Source organism: Ambystoma mexicanum, chromosome 1q, assembly GCF_040938575.1.
Source record: "Ambystoma mexicanum isolate Mex_15411 chromosome 1q, UKY_AmexF1_1, whole genome shotgun sequence".
NCBI lineage: Eukaryota > Metazoa > Chordata > Amphibia > Caudata > Ambystomatidae > Ambystoma > Ambystoma mexicanum.
Window position 1 is genome coordinate 80,805,653 of NC_090922.1, and position 24,520 is coordinate 80,830,172.

The 24,520-nt window shown below is 46.8% G+C and overlaps 1 protein-coding gene across 1 annotated transcript in view; it reads left to right on the forward strand.

The window, feature by feature from the left end:
- VPS9D1 (VPS9 domain containing 1) overlaps positions 1 to 24,520 on the forward strand; it is a 1,552,154-nt gene that overhangs the window by 1,048,757 nt on the left and 478,877 nt on the right. The window contains exon 10 of the mRNA XM_069635571.1: positions 13,755 to 14,266. Within this exon, the coding sequence (XP_069491672.1) occupies positions 13,755 to 14,266 (512 nt within the window). The remainder of the gene's footprint in view (positions 1 to 13,754; positions 14,267 to 24,520) is intronic.

Sequence of the window (24,520 nt, forward strand, 5' to 3'; positions counted from 1 at the left end):
GCGTGCCATAGTCCATAGACCATCTCGAAGATGCTACACCCTACATCATTCCATTGCACAGGACACATAGCGGGGTCAGGAATGGGGTCAATGCATCCATGGACATGTGCGTATGGGCAGAAATGATCTATTGCCATGTAAGACTAGTTCAGTTGTCCACCATGAGAGTCCAAACACTTACCTTCATTCCCTACACATGCAGGTGACGGTGGCTGTCCCTTCATGCCGTGGCTCAGCACCCCTGTCAGAAACCCACAGAACAGGCCCGAGGAGGCCTACAATATTGCCCATACCCGTGCACTTGTGGTGATTAAGCAGGCACTTAGCCTGTTGAAGGCACGAATAAGTTGCCTCAGCCGGTCGGGTGGGGCACCCATCTACTGCAATGAGAAGGTGTCCAAGCCCCCCATGTCATGTATAATGCTGCACAATATGTGCATCCATTGGAACGTGCCCCTGTCCCCTGACATGGGACGGCTACCACCAGATGATGATGAAGGGTAGGAGGAGGAGGAAGGGGCAGGACAGCATCATGGTGCCGATGCACAGGAGGGACATGCTGTGTGGCAAACATTGATTGGACATTAAAACCGAAAACACAAGTCAGCAGAGGGTGTCATGACATGGGGACATAGGGCACTGGGTGTGGGGATACATGTACACCATGCACTGTCAGATATCAGAATACACATGCTCAATGATGAATGTCCACACAGGTTTACCTTTGCAACACAACCGATGTATTGAAATTGTACGTGCATACGTATATAACAAACCCTCCACCACACCACCTCCCTCCCCCTCCCCCCAACTCCCTAACATACCCTCACTCCCCTCCCCCCCAACTCCCCAACATACCCTCACCCCCCTCCTCCCCAACACACCCTCACCCCCCTCCCCCCCAACTCCCCAACACACCCTCATCCCCCTCCCCCCCAACTCCCCAACAGTAGTCCCATGGTGTCCATCTAGGCCACATGTGGCAGGTATGCAAGTTACTCTGCGCTCCCGGGGCCTGGGTAGCCATGTCCCGGCGGCGCTGGGAACGTAGTGAACAAAGCAGTGGGCTTGTGCGGGTTGAGTGACTGTTCGAGGGGGTGTCCTCATGCTGAGTCGGCTGTGAGGGACGCGCAGCCTCAAGGGCATCAGCAATGCGACTGAGGACTGCACATAGGCGGTTTGTGCTGTCCGTCACCACCTGCCGCATTGCCCTTAGTTGCTCCCGCCACTCATCCCTGCCCTGGCGATTGTCTTGCATCACCTCGGTGATGAGGGCAGTGAGCTGCGCTGCACGCTGCGCATCAGCTGATGGGGTGTCGGTCCTGCAGGGGATTGGGCTTCCATGCCCTGACAGGGCTTCGGCTGGGGGACTGGGCACAGGATTGGCCTGTTCCTGTGCTTCTCCACGGGCACATTGGCCAGGTGTGCCTGGCTCCCCTGAGTCGCTGCATGACACCTGTGGTTAGTTGCTGGCCTCTGGGGTTTGGATGATTGGGTATGAGTCCTCCTCTGCCGCTCCACAGGTGGACAAGGGGCTGTCCACGGTTTCTAGGGAGGCCGTGGCTGCCACCTCCCCAGTGTTGCTGGACTCCTCGGACCTTGGGGTGGTGTCATGATCACTGTTTCCAAGGAGCCAGGACCAGCCCAACGTCCTTGGAAGCAGGCCCCTAACCCTAATCCTAGGCACCAGCCGGTCCCTACTGGGACCTTTTGGACCCTGTCCTGGCGCCGGTGGCACCAGGCTCATCAAAACCATAGGTCCCGGCACTGGAAGCGCCGGGCTCATAATTGGTGTGAAAGTGCTTGGGTGGACTTACCTGCAGCAGACCATGCTGCTTACTTACCAGCCACTTAGAAGCCCTCTGTGAAACAGGAACTACTTTCTTACCTGGGTGGGGCAGATCCACTCCCTGGATACAGCACTGGAACTCTTCTGGAAACTGGAACTCTTTTCTTACCTAGGCGGGGCCGTGGAAGAAGACGCCTCATCACACCAAGGCTATTTAAACCACACCCGATAGATGAAACGTGCTTCGCGTTATCCTGCATCTGCAGCAGAACGCTCACCGAGTCTGTTCCAGCCTTTCTTCTTTTGATCCTGAACCTGCAAGAATTATACTTACCATTCCTGTACCCAGTCAACATCAGCACCTGCAAAAGACAAGAAACAACCGGTTAGCAAGACGAACTTTACACGCAGTGCTTACTCACCTGATCCATCGGCAGCGGCCGTGTCTCACGCTGCACCTTCGCCTGCAAAGACAACAGCATTGTTATACTTACCGGCACGCTGTGCATTCCGGATTCTTCACGCTGCATCTTCGCCTGCAAAGACAAAAGCATTGTTACACTTACCGGCACGCTGTGAATTCCGGATTTCTTCATTCTGCATCGTCGCCTGTAAAGACAAAGAAAAAGACATTAAGCAGGTATTTACTCACGCCCATCACGCTCGTCGCAATCAAACGCCTGCGAATACTCCGGCGTCTCTTTAACACAAACTAAGCTGCAAGGAAAGAGACAGTTAGAGCGCTTGCCATACTTACGAATTTCCAGGCGCTTCACTCCATCTTAAGAGTCCTGCAATACATAAGGGAAAAGCATTATACAGAGTCTTCAATATTAACGTGCCACGCATTTAAAGACTATAACGACAAAAGGTGTCCAGAAACTTACCGCTCGTGCAGACAACGACGGTAACCATCCTCTGAAGTCAAGAGGTCAATGTTTCACCAGTGAAGGAACTGGCAACGGCACTCTGCACTAGACGCAGATGGAGAGCCCAGCATTCACCTATCTAAGGTGAGCACGTTGACCTGGGGGGGGGGCTCTACAGACAAGCTGGGAAGAGAGAGAGAGAGAGAGAGAGAGAGGGACATTCAACAACCCAGACCTTTAACCCCCATATTCTTTCACCTGCAGAAACCTCACCCTTCGAGTCCGACACACAGTGCGAAGAGGTTCGACCCCAGAAGCCAATCGAGTCCTGCACATCACTTTTCGAGTCACAGACACCTTCCTGCCAAGACCCGCGCCTCCGTGGGAATCAGGTGAGCGTTACAGAACGCGAAGCCCACCACAAAACTCCTACCCAGGCGCAATGGAAACCTCAGACACTGATCAACTAGCCCGGTTGCTCGGGGAATTAAGAGCAGAAGTACATGCAGCTTGTCAGGAAACAAACTCTCTAAGAAGAGAACTGATAATTTCCAAGGAGCGGACTGAGGACCTTGCTAGGCAGTTGCTACAAACACAGGCAGGACAGACACCTTTGCCCGCTCCAGGAGGAAGTTATCATTCTGCATCATCCTTAAATCCAGTGCAAATCAATCTGCCCGGTAATGTGCCCTTGGCTCCGCCCGAACGCTTTTCTGGTGATCCAAAAAAATTTGCGGTGTTCATCAACCAGTGCCGCTTACACTTCTTATGTCGACCAGCTGCTTTCCCAACAGACCAGACCAAGGTGGCTTTCGTGCTTTCTTAGCTCAGTGGCAGCGCCGCAGATTGGTCGATCCCTTTAGTCACCCAGGATGATCCGGTTTTACATGATTTCCAGGCCTTCCAGTCCAGCATGGAGAAGCTGTTTGCAAGACATGCACAAGGGCAGGCCTTGGACAATGAACTTCTTTCATTACGACAAGGTAATCAAGACCTCTTGACTTATATAGCCTCATTCAACAGACTTATAGTGGAAACTCAATGGCTCGAGGATAAGAGAATAACGCTTTTCTACAGAGGCCTGCGTGGAGAGCTCAAGGATGTGTTAGCTCAAGTTGTGAATCCTCCACAAGATTGCTCAGACTATATTGACTTAGTTGTCCAATTGGACCACAGACTACAGAACAGGAAGGCAGATCGTTCCAAATTTGATACCCGAGTGTTTTCTAAACCACCAACCTCTACTAGGGGAGCTGACACGGTGGAACCCATGCAAATAGGGGGCATGAAAGGACCTTTAACCCAGAAAGAGCGGGAAAGAAGAAGGCAGCTGCAACTATGCCTCTATTGCGGAAACCCAGGACACTTTCTTCGGGGCTGTCCAGTGAAACCAGCTAAGAAGGCTGTAGGAGCCGCGGATACCTGTACCACAAATTCTGAGCAGGGAAACGACCTAGCCCGACAAGAGTAGAGGTCCTCTTGCCGAGCGTTAAGATCTGTCCCGTGACCTCGCATTTCGTGGTACCCATGGTCCTCATTAGTCCTGACCGTCCAGATCGTTTGCATGCAATTGAAGCTTACATCGATAGTGGAGCAATCGGTAATTATGTGGACCGTGAAATGGTATCAAGGATGAATCTACCCCTTGTCCCTAAGGCTGTAAAAGACGTCATTACTACTGTGGATGGCACGGAGATAGCCTCCGGACCAGTAACGCATGCCACCAAAGAAGTGACGCTAGTGAGTCAAGATGGACACTGGGAGAGAATCGTGTTTGATGTGATCAAGGCTCCTCAGTTCCAGATCATTCTGGGAATCCCTTGCTTAGAGAAACACAATCCTCAGATCGATTGGCGAGCAAAGACGGTTCAGTTTCCAGAATGTTTTACCACTTGTTATCCTAGGCCTGATATTTCACTGGCGGCAATCTCTTCTGAGGAGGTTCCTAAATTACCTCCCGAATACCAGGAATTCCAAGACGTTTTCCGGAAGGATCAAGCGAACACCCTGCCTCCTCATAGGTCTTACGACTGTCAAATAGATTTGATACCCGGAACAACTCCTCCTTGCACCAGGATTTATGCCCTCACCGAGCCAGAGAATCTTCACCTCAGACAATATTTGGATCAATACCTAGCTAACGGGTTTATCCGTCCTTCAAAATCTCCAGCTTCATCGGCTTTGTTCTTCGTTCCGAAAAAGGAAGGAGACCTTAGGACTTGCATAGATTATCGCGCCCTGAATCAGATCACCGTTAAAAACAGATACCCGTTACCTTTGATGCCTGAACTCCTGGACCAAGTCAAAGATGCATGTATATATACAAAATTGGATCTCAGAGGAGCCTACCACTTGGTACGGATAAAAGAGGGCGATGAATGGAAAACGGCCTTCCGCACCAAGTACGGGCTATTCGAATATCAAGTGATGCCCTTTGGACTTTGTAACGCTCCTGCCGCGTTCCAATATTTTATGAACGATGTCCTTAGAGAACTCATAGACGTGTGTGTTGTTGTCTATATTGATGACATCCTCGTCTATTCATCATCCGAAAAGGAACACCAGAGACACGTTAAAGAGGTTCTTGAGAGATTGCGTCAACATAATCTTTTTGCTAAGCTTGAAAAATGCGTTTTCAACGTAACAGAAGTCGAGTTCCTGGGATTCATATTGTCACCCAATGGAGTCCATATGGATTCAAAGAAAGTTGATGCAATCATCAAGTGGCCATCACCAACCTCAGTAAATGGAGTTCAAAGCATGTTAGGCTTCGCTAACTTTTACCGCAGATTTATTCCTGAATTTTCTCGGATAGTCCAGCCCATCACCGCTCTGTTAAAAAAGAACAAACGTTTTGAGTGGTCTTCTGAAGCAGAACAAGCTTTTCAGGACTTAAAAGCTAAATTCATTTCTGCACCTGTTCTAAAACACCCTCGCCCAGAACTCCCCTACATCATGGAAACTGATGCTTCTAGTCTCGCTATGGGGGCAGTTTTATCACAAAGAGATCCGGTCACACACCAGTTACACCCTGTAGCCTTTTGGTCCCGCAAGTTTTCGGCTCCCGAGATCAACTATTCAATTACCGACAAGGAACTTTTAGCTATCAGATCGGCCTTTAAAGCATGGCGGCATTATCTTTTAGGAGCCAGACACACAGTCACCGTAATGACTGACCACCGCAATTTACAATATCTAAAGACGGCCAAAGCTCAGTCTTCCAGACAGCTTCGCTGGGCTCTGTTTCTGGCTGAATTTGACTTTATAATTACTTATCGTCCAGGCAGTAAGAACGGAAAAGCAGATGCCCTCTCCCGGATGGGGGTAGATGAACATTTGACCAATCCAGATCCAATACCCATAATCCCAGAACAAAGGATTTTGGGTTTGGTCAGCACTCAATCTTTTGAAGACATCAAGACCACGGTTAAATCACTCCTAACTCCGGACGATTTGCAGGACTGGCAATTAAAGGGAAAAGAATTCTCAGTGGATCAAGACCTACCATATTTCCGAGGACGATTGCACTTGCCCTGTGAGAAAATACAAAAACAAGTAATCTCCTGTTATCACGATTCTCTAATGGAGGGGCACCCTGGCATTACCAAAACCATGGAAAAGATTAAAAGACATTTCTGGTGGCCATCGTGGAAAAAGGATATTAGACACTTTGTAATCTCCTGCGGTGTGTGTGCCCAGAATAAAAGTCAGAAGCAGAAACCAGCCGGCCTATTACAGCCACTTGACATCCCTCCCTGTCCATGGCATACCCTGTCCATGGATTTTATCACAGACTTACCTCCATGCTTGGGGTATACTACCATCTTAGTAGTCGTGGATCTATTCTCCAAGATGGCTCACTTCATACCCCTGAAGGGTCTACCTTCAGCCTCAGTATTGGCCCGAGAATTCTTGGAAAACATTGTTCGCTTACATGGTTTTCCCTCGGTTCTAGTCTCCGATAGGGGAAGTCAATTCATCTCCCACTTCTGGCGCAGTTGCTGTCGTCTAGCCCAAGTTCATGTAAGACTTTCGACCAGTCACCATCCCCAAACTGACGGACAAACCGAAAGGACAAATCAGACACTAGAACAATATCTACGTTGCATGCTCCAACAAACAGAAAACCCCTGGAAGGATATTCTTTGGATCGCTGAATACGCTTACAACAATTCGACTCATTCTGGAACCGGGAAGACTCCTTTTTTCCTATTATACGGACACCATCCTAGAACCTCCAACCTGGATCCTCCCCAAGAATTTGAAGCACCTGCTGTGGATCACTTGCACTCGGAGATCACCCGTGCTTTTAAGGAAGCCACTGCCCATCTGCAAAGAGCTAAAGCTCAATTAAAAAAGGCAGCAGATCGGCACCGTAAAGAGGCCCCTCACTACGCTGTAGGAGATCAGGTCTGGTTATCCACTAAGCACCTGCCTTTAAAAGGACCCCGCACCTTCATCCCGAGATACCTTGGACCCTATCTCATATCTGCCATAATTAATCCGGTGGCTGTCAAATTGGAATTACCTACACATATGAAAATACATCCAGTATTCCATGTCTCCTTATTAAAACCAGTACAACCAGAAACCCGATTGACTGAACTTCCAGAACCGGTTTTAGTAGATGGAGAACTTGAATTCGAAGTGAAGAACATCCTAGACTCCAAAATCTCCAAATCTAAGTTATATTATCTGGTTGATTGGAAGGGATACGGCCCCCAGGAGAGGTCTTGGGAACCCTCAGAATATGTCCACGCACCTCGTCTGGTCAAGAAATTCCATCTGAATCACCCCAACAAGCCAAAACCCCCGGAGAATACACGCTTAGGAGGGGCCTTGAGGGGGGGTGCTGTCATGATCACTGTTTCCAAGGAGCCAGGACCAGCCCAACGTCCTTGGAAGCAGGCCCCTAACCCTAATCCAAGGCACCAGCAGGTCCCTACTGGGACCTTTTGGACCCTGTCCTGGCGCCGGTGGCACCAGGCTCATCAAAACCATAGGTCCCGGCACTGGAAGCGCCGGGCTCATAATTGGTGTGAAAGTGCTTGGGTGGACTTACCTGCAGCAGACCATGCTGCTTACTTACCAGCCACTTAGAAGGCCTCTGTGAAACAGGAACTACTTTCTTACCTGGGTGGGGCAGATCCACTCCCTGGATACAGCACTGGAACTCTTCTGGAAACTGGAACTCTTTTCTTACCTAGGCGGGGCCGTGGAAGAAGACGCCTCATCACTCCAAGGCTATTTAAACCACACCCGATAGATGAAACGTGCTTCGCGTTATTCTGCATCTGCAGCAGAACGCCCACCGAGTCTGTTCCAGCCTTTCTTCTTTTGATCCTGAATCTGCAAGAATTATTCTTACCATTCCTGTACCCAGTCAACATCAGCACCTGCAAAAGACAAGAAACAACAGGTTAGCAAGACGAACTTTACACGCAGTGCTTACTCACCTGATCCATCGGCAGCGGCAGTGTCTCACGCTGCACCTTCGCCTGCAAAGACAACAGCATTGTTATACGTACCGGCACGCTGTGCATTCCGGATTCTTCACGCTGCATCTTCGCCTGCAAAGACAAAAGCATTGTTACACTTACCGGCACGCTGTGAATTCCGGATTTCTTCATTCTGCATCGTCGCCTGTAAAGACAAAGAAAAAGACATTAAGCAGGTATTTACTCACGCCCATCACGCTCGTCGCAGTCAAACGCCTGCGAATACTCCAGCGTCTCTTTAACACGAACTAAGCTGCAAGGAAAGAGACAGTTAGAGCGCTTGCCATACTTACGAATTTCCAGGCGCTTCACTCCATCTTCCATCTCAAGAGTCCTGCAATACATAAGGGAAAAGCATTATACATAGTCTTCAATATTAACGTGCCACGCATTTAAAGACTATAACGACAAAAGGTGTCCAGAAACTTACCGCTCGTGCAGACAACGACGGTAACCATCCTCTGAAGTCAAGAGGTCAATGTTTCACCAGTGAAGGAACTGGCAACGGCACCCTGCACTAGACGCAGATGGAGAGCCCAGCATTCACCTATCTAAGGTGAGCACGTTGACCTGGGGGGGGGGCTCTACAGACAAGCTGGGAAGAGAGAGAGAGAGAGAGAGGGACATTCAACAACCCAGACCTTTAACCCCCATATTCTTTCACCTGCAGAAACCTCACCCTTCGAGTCCGACACACAGTGCGAAGAGGTTCGTCCCCAGAAGCCAATCGAGTCCTGCACATCACTTTTCGAGTCACAGACACCTTCCTGCCAAGACCCGCGCCTCAGTGGGAATCAGGTGAGCGTTACAGGTGGACAATGTACCTGCCGCCAATGCAGGGAGGGGTGGGGGTGGTGCACCCTCCATGGGCCTTGCAGGAGCCGGTGTAGGTGTGTCCTTCCTGGTTGGGATGCGGCGGACCCTGCCTTTGTCCCTGGAGGTGGTGGGACAGCTGGTGTCGGGGTCCTCGCTGTCATGCTCACTGCCTGCAGGGGTAGGAGAGAGGGATGGCATGAGTGATGATTTGAGACGCAACTTACATTCATGGCTACATTCACATATTCAGTGATTTGGGGTTTATGGGCATTTGGGTATGCAACAGCACTACATTCTATTTATGGGTGTGATATGTATGCAGGTGTCAGTGTCACTCATCCTGGCCGGGTACTGTGCAGTCTGACTCACACACTGGCCACACCAGCTGCACAGTGTGCATCATGGGATGTGCAAGTTCGTGCACTATGTGTGATGTGCGTTATGCCCTTGCACTTGGAACTTGCTTGGGTCGCAGTTGGTTCAGCATGATTTTAATGGGAGGGAGGGCACTATGCCGTGATTCCTTGGCCGGGCCTTGGGAGTGTATATCATGGAATTGGCATTGGCAGTGTTGACTCAGGACACTCACCTCCATCAGCGGACGACGGTGCCCCACACTCCATGTTGCCGACGCCTTCTATTGATTCCTGTCCGATCAGGCCGGCACACGCCTCCTCCCATGGCATCAGTTTCATGGGGGAACTTGGGCACCCTCCGGTCCACCGGGCCTGGCTGCGGTTGGCAGAGAGGATGCTCCGCACCCTCAGCCGCAGGTCGTCCCACCACTTGCGGCAGTCCTTGAGGGTGCGGGGGGTGGTGCCGACTGCGCTCACCCTCTGGGCACTAGTGCCCAGATGTTCTTCTTCACAAGGGTGTCAACCATGATCTGCAATTCGTTCGGGCTGAATCGCTGCTTGCGGAGCCGGTCTGCTGTCTTCTTGGGTGCTTTTGGCATTCCTGCAGATTCTGATGGCCTTTTCCAGGGTTCAAAATGCTCCCAAGGGTGCTGCCTGTTGAGGATGGCAATGGATTGTGTTTTTAAAGATGGCCGCCGCGCTCCTTCCCGTTCCTGTGCGATGACGATATTTCTGGTTCCGTTGTTTAATGGTGGCCGTAATTTACGGCCACCATTATTTACGGACATCGCTGTTTCCACTTTGTTCTATGGCGGTATTGTTAAGTACGGTGTGCTTCATGCCGGTAAGGGCTTTTTCGGGCCCTTGGCGCTAGGTACTTTACCGGCATGGCGCAAAGCTTGTGCCCGCGAAGTCGTAATAGGCCGCAATTAGCGGTCTGTTACCAGATCGGACACGTTGTTTGCTCCATGCCGGTAAAGCCCTGTACTTACCTCCAACCTCGGAATGACCCCCCATGACTGGGTCAGCCTTTAGGCCCCTTAGTGGGATGGAGAAGGTCTGATATCCCTGAAGATGTGGGGGGTCATTTGCCCATGTTTGTTGCAACACTATGATGTGAAAGTTGCTCACATAATTGCACCAATCAGGATTGTGAAGTAATCTCTTCACTCCTGCTATGATCCAAGATTTTAACTTGAATACAGAGGAGGGGCCCACAATGTTACCATCCACCCCATGCAGTCAGTTAACCTCCACCAGATCAGCACTATTATAGACTCTACCTACAGAGATTGGCCTTCTTCCAACCACCTCTCACTGACACCCAAAGTGATGCAAGGTCAAAGTCCTGTGGTTGGCTGATGGCTCACAGCCTGCGAAGGTCCTCAAAAAAAGTATTGGGGGACCTCATCAAGATCTGGTATGTCCAGAGGAATAGACCCTAAAATCAATACTGAATAGGCCTTCCACCAGGACCAGGATACAAAAAAGACCTGAATAAATCAACTTCTGTACCTGGCATATCTCCCCTAACAAATTACGTGATGTTTTTCCTAATTATAGAGGTGCAAAGCTTGGGGTGATGTATCCAATGGATACATTTGTTAACAAGTTACTTGCCTTCAAAGGAATGGGCGGATAGTCTAGGAACATGAGTCATAATTATGGAGGGCCCGGGGTCACCTCCTGCTAAACGCGATTTGTCAGTGTTTCTGCTAGGAATGACAGTAGAGCTAAATATGGGAAGTGTATTTGGGCCTGTCAAAGGGGTGACTCGACTATCGAGGGGCGGTACGCCCTCTGATTGTGTTCCCCCCACAGGTCCTCTGAAAGCAGCATTCTGCCTAGAGTTAGAATTTGTAGTGTGCCTCTTATCAAGAGGTTCTAAGTTCCTAGCAACACATGCAGGGGACGCCCTGGACATATGGGGAACCCTGCTAGGATTGGTGTTTGTAACATCAGGCTTATGCATAGTGGGCAAGGATAAGGGTGGAGAGTGGGCTGCCAATCAACCTTTACTGTAATTTGTTTAATTTCTTCCATTTAATCGCTCACCCATCCATACTCAAAAAACCGCTTCAACCTTCTTAATGGACCTACTGCTGACATTACATTCATTATTATCAGACTCGTGGTGGCATGTCTGAGAACCTACATAAGGGTATGACTTGGTGCCTCCTTGACAGGCTCCACCCTATTTTCCCCTTCCTGCTGTTTGTTTCCCAACCGATTTGCCCCTTTCTTTCCAGTTAGTCTTCCACTGTTGTTCTACCGGTGATTCATGCAAAGGGTATATCAAACCATCCACAGGGTGGGGTCCAAATGGGAGGGGCTGGAAACTGTTATTAATAGGCAGCGGGTTTGACACAGGTAAACAGTTAGAAATGGCAGCAGGGGGATGGGGAGACCCCCTACTTGAGTCCACCAAAGGCATTGTATTTGTGACCACCTGCGAAAGAGAGCACATGATATTGGTAAGTACATTGCCGGAGGGGACTATAGTGGATGGGGACGCCTCCATCGAGTGGACTAATGGGCTGTGAGCCTTTCCTTCGTGGATCTGTGGATACATTTCAATAATATTTATGGCTGCCAGACCTCTTTCCTGATTTTTGCCTGATTTTCCAAAAGAAAACGTTCTTCCACCAGTTTAACCAGGTTTTGGAGAGGTCTCAAAGGGCCCCAATAGATGCTCCTTCGAGATATGGGGACCTGAGCCTATACCTTTAAGGCTTCGATTGGCAGGTGGGTCATTGGCGCCGTCACAGAAGGTAGTCTGTGGTACTCTCCTGAGCCGCACAATTAGTGTCAGGTTTGGGAACCCTCTGCAAATCCATCCCTGCGGGTCGGGATGGGATGCTCTCATGGGCGTCCAAATGGCTCTCTGGCCTAGTCCCACTTCCATACATATCTGACAGGAGACCCTTAATTTCAGAGGTCAATGTTAACATCCTTGACCGGTTTAAACAACCTTGACATTTTACGGTGGCTACCCCCAGGCGGCGCTGCGCCACCCCCTTCCTTTTCACCATTGTTTATAATTCTAGATCAGTGAAGGGAGGAACAAATAATAAGTCACTGATTTCCAGGCACCGAGACAAATCCTGTACAAGGTCTAGATGGCAGTAAAATGGCAATAAAAACTCGAAATTCGAACAACCAATTTTAGACTTCCGACTTCAGATTGCGGTCACTCCCTTTAACCAAAACACTCCTCCTGCCAACACCAACAGTCAATGGGGTAAGGAAAGCAAGCGCTCTGGCAGAGAGGAGCACAACCCCCTGAAGAAGTATTTGAAAGGCTCCCAAACAAGATATGAGCACCGCCACTCCCAGATTTTAGCGTGTAGTGTCAGGCTGGTTTGATGATGACCTTCGGGAGGGACAAACAAAGAATTCATCCAAAACAGCACAGCACAACTAGCGGGCGCCACTCGCCTCTCGCTGTAGCACAGACCCCAGGCACGACTAGGACAGGTGGAAGGAATCGTATCTGGTCAGTGATCTTAATATCAAAGGGCCCCCTATTGATCTTACCGGTACACAGCAGTCAGGAGAGGAGCCATATGCTCTAAACTGCCAGCGGCTCTCAACAGCGGTCCTTGACTGCCTGGCATATTTCTATTACAGACTCTTGATTATCCAGCAATGACACCACTACACAGCACCATTAATGCAGTAATGCCTTTCTGAGAACCCCTTCGCTGCTCTGGCTTCATAGTCTGTGAATGAGCCAGGATAATAACTGTATAGTTTTGGATTTCAAGTGTAATAGTCTACATAGAAATCACACTATCCCACCTCATGCATTTGTGTTTTGTGATTGATAAACACAACCCATGCCACTGCATGGAGACATACAGATAAGCTGCATATTTACTCTCAAGAAATAGGCAAGTACACCCAACAAAAAAGTAAAGTTAAAATACACCCTATTATGAATAGGATACACTGGACAGTGCCCCTTGCTTCCACTCACAGCTCCACTGATCTGTTCAGATCGTTGGCACCAGCAGAGCAGTGCACGAGAAGGAGCTCTAACGTTATTAGGCCCGACCTGAAGAGGAACTTTGATCTTTGCATCTTTCATTTTGCAAGAATTGATAAGTACAAAGTATATGAATAATAAAAAGATTTCTGTTTTAGAATCAAAACGTATTTTTACTTGCCTAAAAAATACCCCAATTTGAATCGAATTATTATTTCCTCCACAAACATAGATTTAGTGCTAATTCAAAGTCTTATGTGGAGCCCTATTAGTATGTGAGTAATTGAGGCGAAATATGACCTTTGGGTACCAGGCTCTCTAACAAGAAAAGAAAGTTAGAAATTGCTACATTTTAAACCAGTGGATTTGTGTCTGTTAACACATCAGTATATTTGTTACCATGATTAATTTGGCATGTGCTCTTGTTTCATGTGTCAGCTTCCACGACCACCCTGTTTCCCAGCTCCTGAGGAAGCTGCAGTACCGAATATACAGTAAGCTGTACAGAGTTATAAGCAGGAAACCATCATATTCACTGATGAGCTCCAATCGCTCCAACAAGTCGCACTGCTTAGAGGGACTGCTTCAGCCTGACCCAGTTGGAAACCGGCTCAAGGCCTCCCAAAGCTTACACTGTATACCATCCGTGCAAGAGAAGAACAGAATCAACAAGCAGGTTAAAAGGCACAGCCTGTCCACAATGCCCTTAATAGAGGACTTAGGGGTTGCTGATCAGGCAGCTGAGCAGGACATCGAGGATCAAGCACTACACAGGACTGAGGACAGATCACAGAAAGACCTGGAGAGCCCTTTTGAAGATCTGGGGCCACTATTAACAGATGGGATTAAAGCACCTTCTGTCCAAAGTGAAAGCACCCTTCAAGTCACGCAGGAGTCAACTGCAGAGGAGCACCTGAAAACGATTGTGAAGGATATCCATAATGCAATAGGTCAGTATCATCTTGGAATTTCATTATGTCTATTATGAAATAACCCTTAAAGATTGTCACTGGTGAAAATCCCAGCGCATTAGCAAGGCAGACTGTTAACATAATGATCGCTTTTAATACTTTTGTAAGGTCTGCGAGTCTTCAGTGACTAATGTAGTTTTCTTAGAAGTCCTTTTCTGCTATCATAATTATTGATCTGCCCCGCTTTCTGATTATTTTTTTTATGGCTAATTATAATTCCTGTGACAATGTGGCTGACTCACATAATGTTAGTTCATTTATCTTTGGGTGTCTAGCACATTGACCAACATTCTTGCAAAGTGTAATTTTATCTTCACTGGGTTTACAATAGATTATCACAAAACACTGTATAATTAGAAAGGTAAAAAGGCCTTAGCTTTCCTTTTAATTCCACTTCACTGCATGATGAACCTCGTTTTGGCCTTCAGTTGCTCCTAAAAATGGAAGCACAGCACACTTGACTAAGGAGAGGATTGTAGTGTTTCTTGAGAAAGCACAGATAGAAACATTGACGTATGGGGACCACCAAACTCCGACAGTGCATTTTGTGCTTGTGCCCCCCGCCCTAGAGTTAGACAGACAAAGGACTTCATCAAAGAACATACTAAGTCAAACTATGACTATACAACAATATACTGTATTTGGTCAAACTGGGTGTTTACTGAGAGGTGCAGGCTGTGAATATACCGGGGAATGTGCATATTAGGAGTTGACCCGAATGGCCAAGCTTGGATGATAGAGGGTTTTGATAAACTGTGACTATACGGAGATGGCAGGTGAAATTGAGAACATGCAGAGATTGTGCAAACTGGTATTATCCATGTAAGATTATATTGCCATTGCCATTTTGGATTATACAGGCATGGTGCAGGCTGGAGATATACTGGGAGCATGTATACTGGAATTGTGCAACAATATAATGGGATTCTACAAACTTGATTGAATAATTTCTGCATATTCTCAGGTTTACAAGGTGAAAATAATCTAGATTTGTGAAAATTGGGAAAATACTGGAGTTGTAAAACTAGAATATTTTGAGACTGTTAAACTGAGAATTTACTGGGCTTGTCAAAGTCAGACGTCACTGGAATTGTGAAATTGGTAATATTTATATATTTTGCATTTTTAAAGCGCTCAAGGCGCTGCTGAGGAATTATTTGTTTTTTAGTTGCGTAATTGTTTTTTTTGTCTTAGTTGCGTATTTATAATGCGCTTAAAATACCCAGAGGTTTCTAAGCGTGGACCCAGGGATCGAACCTATGTCGTTTCGTGTCACCTTGCTTCCAAGGCGAGCACGTTGCCGCTGAGCTATCCTCCCAGGAAATGCTCGAATATGCTTGGAACTGTGCAAATTGTGAGTAAACAGGGGTTGTCAAAGGAAGCATACTGACTTAATCAAATTGAGTATACTGGGATTGCCAAGGTGGGAGGTTACTTGTATTGTGTAAGATTGTAATATGCAGGGATTGTATTTGTGGGATTTTGAAAATGGGCATGTGCTCATATTAACAAAAAACTTAAAGTATATTGGGATTGTCAAATAAACTGGTAATATACTGAAGTTAGGTAACAGTGAACTGAGATAATACTACAAACTGGAAATATACTGTGGTTTGTGGCTGACTCGAGGCAGAGATACAATGAGCACTCAAATTATTAGGTTCAAATTGTATTTTTGTTACAATAATGCTCAGGGATAGATAAACACCTAATTGATTAAAACTGTCAGTATAGGGTATGATGCCTTGATGCTCCTAATGTTGCTATTATGAGCAAACATAAAGAACCAAATCTGTTTTAATAAGTCCCCATCGCTCCAGTGGCACCCCAGTACTAATAAAGAAATGGGAAATGAAAATTCTTCAAACTTAACCTTTTCTGAGTACATAGCCTAAGCTAATAAAGTTTGAAGGAATGGCCAAAGCAAGCATTTCACTAGCTTCTACGTCAAATTCCTTCCCCAATCTACTACAACAAGAGACTTATCACTTGATTTCCTCAGGATCCACGATTGACCCCTTCTGGAAGGTGGTTTCAGAATTCACACAGGTCCCTCCTTGACCATTACTTCAGGATTCACCCACGTCCCTCCTGAACCATTACTTCGGATTCTCAACAGGACCTTTCTGGACCGTGGCTTCAGGATCGCCTATCCTAGGACTTGTGTTACAGGATGCATAGTAGACCGTTCCGTAGGCTTCAGATTACAGCATTCACATTAGGCCTCTTTCCTAGGCAGTAGGTCTATCTCCTAGCCCTTGTCCTGGGCCTGGAACCTTTATTGTCTTTCCCCATGGGCCACTGGAATTTGACTTTCTAGTTCGCTAAAGGTGTTGAGAGGGGGTTTTGTACTATTCTATCCAGCCTTTTGCTTCCAGCGTTTACAGGACTCCACAGCTGCCCAATTCTCCCGAATTTTCTAGATTATTCTATTCCCATGAGTCACAGGTGCAAGAGACTTGGGTTGGTTCCTTCCTATACCTCTTGTTCTCAATACCTGGGATTGGGCAGACTCAGTGATAACTTTGCTTCCTCCCACCATCTCTCTACTGTTTTATTCTTGGTATTGCCTAGTGGGTGTACAGATCTCTTCCAGTATACCATGCAACGGAGAGGTTTTTAAGGTGTATGTGGCGCCATCTTGGAAATCCTTTGCTGCTTCTTAGCCGCTGCTCACCACTCTGCGTTATTTCATGCATACTAGATTGCTGGAGTTCATGGTATCGCTGCTGCCCAATGTAACATCTCCTGCAGTATGGGCGCTGGAGTGCATGGTCTGCAAGGTTCCCACTGCTTTTTTCTACCTCCCAGTTTGCGGGCCAGTCCATACTCTTGTGTGGAATTCTGGGCAAAGAGTCATCTGATATGAAACTGCACAAGGTTGTTATTGCGGCCAAGCTACAGTGTCTGTCTGACTCTTAGTGGGCATAGATGATCCTACACCCTGCGTGTAAGGTCATTGCACCTCTTCACCCCAGCCAAAGGGCTGCTTGGTAATGTAGTTTGCTGGATTGTCGGCCACAAACTGTAGCGCCTCTAGTAATGAAATGAACACCTTTTCTATAAAAGAGGGACATGGATCCCATAAGATCCCCTCCTACTTGCCTGTAGCACCACCGTTGTCCCCAGTACTCACACATGTGTCTAATTGAAGCACTCAAAAACATTTCTGGTGCTAGGCGCTATAATGGTTTTCTAGCCGAAATCATACATGACTAAATGAAAAAAATGATCAACAGCAGAATTCCTGATGTTCTGCACTCTATTCGAGATAAAATACTCTTCCCTACCTTCCCTTTCATTTCATTTCCCTGAAATATATATAACATTCTGTCAGATTCACAAACCTTTCATAATCTAAAGTTAATTCATCGATATTCAAATATTTATTTAAAATAATGTACACATCTTTAAGTAGGGGCGATAAGGGGCAACCCTGCTTGCTGCCTTAAGTTTGGATTCTAGCCACTGGGCTAGCGTAGCACACGTGAATGATATACAGGAGTTTTGGTCAAAATGTAATTACTGACAACATTTTGAATCAAAACTGCCAGTCTACCCTGTTAAATGCCTTTTCGGCATCAAGTTCTAGCAGGGCAGCTGGGATGTTCCTCTGTTGGACTTTTATGATCAAGTGCATATTTCTTCGGATATTGCCAAATTGGCCTTTATTTGATAACACCTGCTTGGTCTGCATCTACGAGATGTGGCATGCATTTTTGTAAGCGGTTGGTCAGTATCTTTGTGTAGATTCTGCAGAATCTAGGTTTATCAGGGTAATAGGAGTGTATGATACACATTCAGTTGGATCTTTGCCCTGTTTCGGTATGACCACGATTTTGGCTTTTTTCATAATTGGAGTAATAGAGCCGACCGATGTGAGCATATTCAATTTTTTTATCAGGACTGAGACTAATATCAAACAATATATGTTTTATAGAATATTCCAGTCAGTCCGGTCCCAGAGCTTTGTGGGGCTATAAGGATTTTATAGCTACCTCCACCTCTGATGAAGTTGTAATTTTCTAGCTCTTCCACTTGTGACAGTGTCAAAGTGTTAAGAGCAACGTTTAGCATATACTGATCCTGCTCCTCCTGGCATTTTGGCTCAGCTCTGTAGAGAGTTTTATAATAGACGCAAAATGTTTCCAACTTGCTTGCTTCATATGTGCCTGTCCGGCCCAAAAGCTGTTTTAGTTGTCTTACATAGCACACTGATTGTTAATAACAGAGTTGGGCTGCCAGTAACTTGGTAGCCTTGTTTGATTGTTCGTAATACTTTTGCTTGAGTTGCAGGATATATTTTCCACCTGCTTATTGAGTAGGAGATTTAGTTGGCCTTTCACTGCTCTTAATTTCCGTAAAAAGTTTTCCTTATACTTAAGTCTGTTGGGTGCCAGAAGATCTCCACAGTCAAGGATTGGGAGGGGCGGGGCCTGATAGTTCAGGGTATCATACAAGGTAAACTGTACATCCTAGTCAACTACTACAGCCCCAATCAGGATACTTTGGAGGCACTCGAATGGATAGGCATCCAACTGGGAATGCTTACACCCGGAGAAATAATTTGGGTGGGGGATTTCAACGTGGTCATGGGCCCAGTCTGAGAACGCACTGGAGGAGCCCACCGGCGGGTACCTGGGGGGGGTTGGTAAATAGCAGGGCGTGTGCCTATCATGGGAGGTAGGCAATATGTGGAGAATTAAGCATCAAGTGTCTGCAGAATGACACATTCCACCTCTCGTTCCACATTTCGGCATCCCGGTTTGATTTCTTTTTGGTCTCTCACGCATTGATGGACAGAGTAAAAGAGGTGACTATCCTAGGGCGAAAATTGTCAGATCATGCCCCGGTACTCCTAGAGGTTGAGCTGGCAGGCCGAAAGAGGAAAAGAGCACCTTGGGTTTTTAAGAGTGAGGGGCTGACCGATGCACTGTTCTGGGAGGTTCTGTCGGGTGCAATAGAACAGCACCCACCTACTGGAACGCCCTACCTCCCACAATGCGAGGTGAGACCTCCCTTAGTGCCTTCCGCAAAACCGTGAAAACCATCTTATTCACATAAGTTGCGCCCCACCAGTGGTATCCATATCATATTCATATGTTCCTACTTCTTAAACTGTATTGCAACTAACTGTACCAACCAAAATATCAGTTTTATGCCTTGTAGAATTCATAATGTACCACTGAATGCCACTATTCCTGTAACTAAGCTCTTGCAAGTAACAGCGCCTCAATGCCCATGGGCTGCTAGTGCGCTATATAAATTTAAATAAATAAATAAATAAATAGAATGTTTTTTTAAATCGTCGATGGTCAGTGAGATCGGCTGAGGTTCTCTGGGAAAGCTTCAAATGTGTAATCCGAGGGGAATGCATATCGAGTGAATCTGGAGTACTGATGCAGATAAGGGAGGAGTTGTGCAGGGCTGAAGCAAACATCAGGAGACTACAGTCTGAGGCGAATACGCCAACACTTGGAACAGGCTGAGATTAAGAAACATCTGCAATTATTTAATGAACTGGCACTTAGGGAAGCCACATTTCCCTCAAGAAAAGGAATGGTGAGGCAATACGGGGAGGGACAGAAACCGGGGAAGCTCCTGGCAAGAGCTTCTAAACTGGACAACCTTAAAGACCAAAAACTGTTCATAAAAGATATACAAGGGGAAGAGAAGTTTGCAGACCTAGAGATAGTCCAGGAATTCTGTTGTTTTTACCGTCAGTTATATTCCTCTCAAAGGCAGGTCTCTTAACAAGAGGTAAATAGCTACCTAGATCAGGTAGCCTTGTATCATGCACTCAGAAAGAAAGGGAGTGGCTGAGCCACCCGATGTCCCTGGAAGGGTTGTAGGGAGCCATTAAGTCCCTCCCATCTGGGAAATCTCTTGGCCTCGATGGATTTACCGCGGAGTTCTACAAGCATTACACATTAAACTTGCTCTACACTTACTACAAATGTTCCACCAGAGCCAACAGGACGGCCAATTACTGGAGTCTCTATAAGAAGCAGTGGCAGTGGTGGTGGTGCTGCTTAAACCAGATAAGATCCCAAATGACTGTTCCTCCTACAGGCCCAAATCCCTCATCAACCTGGATAATAAGATCCTGGCTAAAATACTGGCATCCCGGCTAGCACCCCTGATGCAAAAGATGGTAAAGGCAAACAAAGCTGGATTTATTCTGGGGCGATCCACCTCATACAGTATAAGGAGGATGTTTGGGTTGATAGCGGCTGTACAACAGGAGGAACCAATAATAGCAGCTCTACTAGATGCCACTAAGGCATTCGATTCGGTGGAGTGGCCCTTCCTGTTTACAGTGCTACGATGAATGGGCATGGGGGAACCTTTTATTTCATTTGTGTCATTACTATACTCACTACCAACGGCTAAGATAAGGGTAAATGGCCAGTTCACATCGAACATAAGTCTAGGGAGGGGTACATGACAGGGCTGCCGCTTGTCACCATTATTATTTGCGCTGGTGGTAGAACCAGTGGCAGAAAGGATAAGGGAGACTCCCCTGAACAGGGGAATTCAGCTAAGGAAACACAGAGTGGTGATCTCGCTCTACGCTGATGACATGGTATTGTTTATTACCGATCCCAGATGTAATCTAGATCCCCTCATGCGAGACATTATCCTGTTCGGGGACTTCTCAGGGTAAATGCAACCAAGTCTGTCCTGTTTCCGCTAACAGGAAACGTGGACCAATGTGCAGATGGATGGGGGTTTCAGCGGCACATGGATCAAACCCGATACTTGGGGGTCAATATTGCTCGGGATCCGGCGATCCTGTACAGAAATAATTACCACAAAGTATTAGAACAGGCCAAATCTGCAATGGACAGATGGGGGAATTTACGCCTTAATCTATAAGGTAGGATTTCCCTGATAAAAAAGGTGCTGCTACCACAGTTTCTATATATGTTCCTCAACATCCTGTTAGCTCTACCTGGGGAATACTTCTGAGATGTCAAGACGGCGCCACTAAGGTTTATTTGGGCTGGGAAACAGCCCAGAATTTCATGGGATAAACTCACAGCACCAATAGAAAAGGGGGGACCAGCACTCCCTGAGTTTGAAATGTGCTATAACATGACACAAGCAGGTTTTCTCCTTTATTGGTTCGGGGAGCGAGGAGGCAGGATACATGTGGAGGTGGAACGGGCAATAGCAGCGGCCTTTCTGTTACGGTTGATTAGTCTCACAGCACCTGATAGAATAACACGCGCAGGTAATCCGGTGGATCTGACATGCAAGGCATGGACTTGCATCGAGCATAAAACCAAGGACGAAGTCCTGTATTCCCGGGACTTACCAATCATATACACACCAGCGATCCCCCTAACTAGCGAACAAAGCTATGCCGCTCTTATGAAATGACAACAGATCACTTGTTATAGAGATCTTGTTTTACTGAGTGGACATTTCATAACATTAGAGGAGCTTAGGGCAAGAGGGGTCCTTAACGCCTTAGATGTGTTTCTGTACGATAGGCTGAGAAATTCCATACAGCAATTGTTTCCGATCTTCCCAACCAACCGGAGGTGGCCGCTATACTCGATAAAATGATCATGGTGGGTCATTAGTCCGCTTGTTATCATAGTGCACAAATGTGTTCGTCTTGGAAAAGGTGGGGGTAACATGAGGAATGATGTCCTTCATCCTAGGGATTTTGGTCAACTCAGGAGGGTGACATGGGTAGGGTTTGTGAAACAAACAAAAATGACCAGAGTTTTTATTGTGATCTGAACAGGGGGAATAGTGTGTTGTCTGAGCAGTTTCAGAGTGCGGGGAATAATAATCAAAGGGATGGGGAGGAGAATGACTGGGATTCTAGGAGTTGCGGTTCTCGTGACTAACAAGGTTTGGGCTCCTAGGAGATTTGCCAGATTTGTAGGAGTGATGGCATTTGACTAAGGGAGCTTCTTTGGAAGAAAAAGAGGTAGATGTAGCATAACCAAGGAAAAACCCCAGGACTTCGTCCTCCTCACTTTGTCCTCCCTTCAGTATTTTACTGCGTCTCACCTCGGATATTCCCCCAAGCATAACCCTGAGCTCCCCTACCCAGGTGATCCTGCCTCGCTCGTCCACCCCCAGGGTTGGGATCTGAGACAGCCAACCCTCCCCAGGCCACCTGAATAAGGGTTTCCTGAGATCTACCTGGGAGAATACCCTCAGGTTTCTGACATGCCCTTCCCCCATGCTGGTTGGACTGCAGTGTTTTATGTGGCTATTCTACCATGGAACACCCAGATTGCTGGTCCAAGCCTTTTAGCATGTAATCGGGATTGTCACCATTAGGACTTTTAACACCTTCTTGGTCTATCAGGGATTGTTTAGCAGATGCATACAAAAGGTTATGCTCTTCTCTTGCTCTCTCGATCTTCCTTACCCCTTCTTGAGCTCTCATTAATTCCTCCACTATTACTTCAGGGCAGATTTCTATAACATGGCCCTTTCCTCCACAAAATAGGAACCGGTTTATTTCAGATGTTTCTGATTCCCCTAGAGATATGGTAGATGTTTACCCTCTCCTATTCTTATTGGGGGGCTAACAACAAATTTTCAGTGTGTTAAGTTTCTCTAGGTTTTGCCCCTCCTGGTTAACATAGGGTCCCTCTCGCATCTCCCCTCTACTTTGCTTGCCCCCTACTTTTTCCTTTGAATTATAAGCAAGGGTTTCTGGGATCTTGTTTTCGGTAGAAGGGATTTCTAGACCACCTCCTGATGTTTTAGGTGGAGATATTTCCCCCACAGTCTCATACATTGGGTTTTCTTTGGGTATTTCATCTCCAAAATGTCCATCTACTTCTACCTTCAACCTGTGGGAGTTTGAGGTGTTTTTGTGCATATTGTCTTTTACCCTGAAATGAGTTCGATAGGAAGTTCTCCAAGGATGGGGCTTTATTTATCTTGGGTTCTGAAGGATGGTGATTTTCTGGGAAGAGTAAGGGAGATCTTACTGGAGGCTCATTAAATTAACCCCATTCAGGTTTTAAGTGGGGTTCGTCGGCGGGGAGCTCCATAGTTTCTCATATATGAGACTTCCTAGTATTTCACCCCACCAAATAGTTCTGGAAAGAGGGGAAAAGTTGAGCACAGCAAATCTTGGTTCATTTCCACACGATATAAGGGAAAAGATCTCTATCTTGCTTTTTGAGGGGTATCACATAGATGGTGGAGGTGGTAGAATAACCCATCTGTAAGCCCAAAGAGATCACAATGTTATCTCTCTCTGGGACGTGATAGGTGTAGGGACATCAGAGGTATTAGCTATTTCCTTCTATAGTTTTCTGGTCAGGCAGAATAGCTTGCAGGGTTAAGGGGAAGAATTGGACTCCCATTTTCTGTTTCAAGGACCGGAAAAGAGGTGTCATGCTCTCCATCGATTTCTCACCATTGAGGGAGAAAGTGGCTTGATAAAGTTGGCCTCTTGACTCAAAGGTTTCTGAGTCATACTGGGGAGGGTTGTCCATTTGCTCTTTCTCCAACGCCGTGGGTAAAGCATGGACAATTCTGTTTGGACTTTCATCATATAAGTGGGTTCTGCAACTATTAACAATTGAATCATATCCCATAAGGAACTCATGGTGGCAACAGTAAAGACACACACAAGTGATCACAGTTCAAGGGGGTTTATTGAACTATAAATTCAGGGTGGAAAAACACCTAACCTAAATCTAAGATGGGAGCAAGCATCAACCATCAAATGAAAAATAAGGCAGTCCTAGTGACGTCGTGTCACATTAAAAGGGTCTACACTAAGAAAAACCTGTTGCCAATTCCTTACAACTAATTACAAAAAGAGTCTGGTATAGGGAATCAAAACAAAGGAAACAGTGTTTAAATAATAAGTCAGGATGTGATTTCCTTGAGGTCTCCCTTCCCTACATTTTTATCACAGGACAGGGTGGGACATTCGAGCACAACACACGCTCAAGCCTTCTCAGCACGAGCCGACAATTCTGTTCCAGCTATCGGGTTCTTCAATGGTAAAGTTTCTTTTCAATAAAAGTATCTTTCCTTCCAGGCCTGATGTATCCAACAAACAAACACAAAGTTCAAATGGATTATGTCCTCCCACGTATTCCTTATCTTTGATATTCCCATAACCAGCTTGCTGCTCCGAAACTTTTCAGTAGAGTGCGCTGCGCGTCGATGACAGTCGAGTCGATGTCCCTCGAAGGCCTCCGTCCCGACATCGACGTCATCACTGATATAAACAGT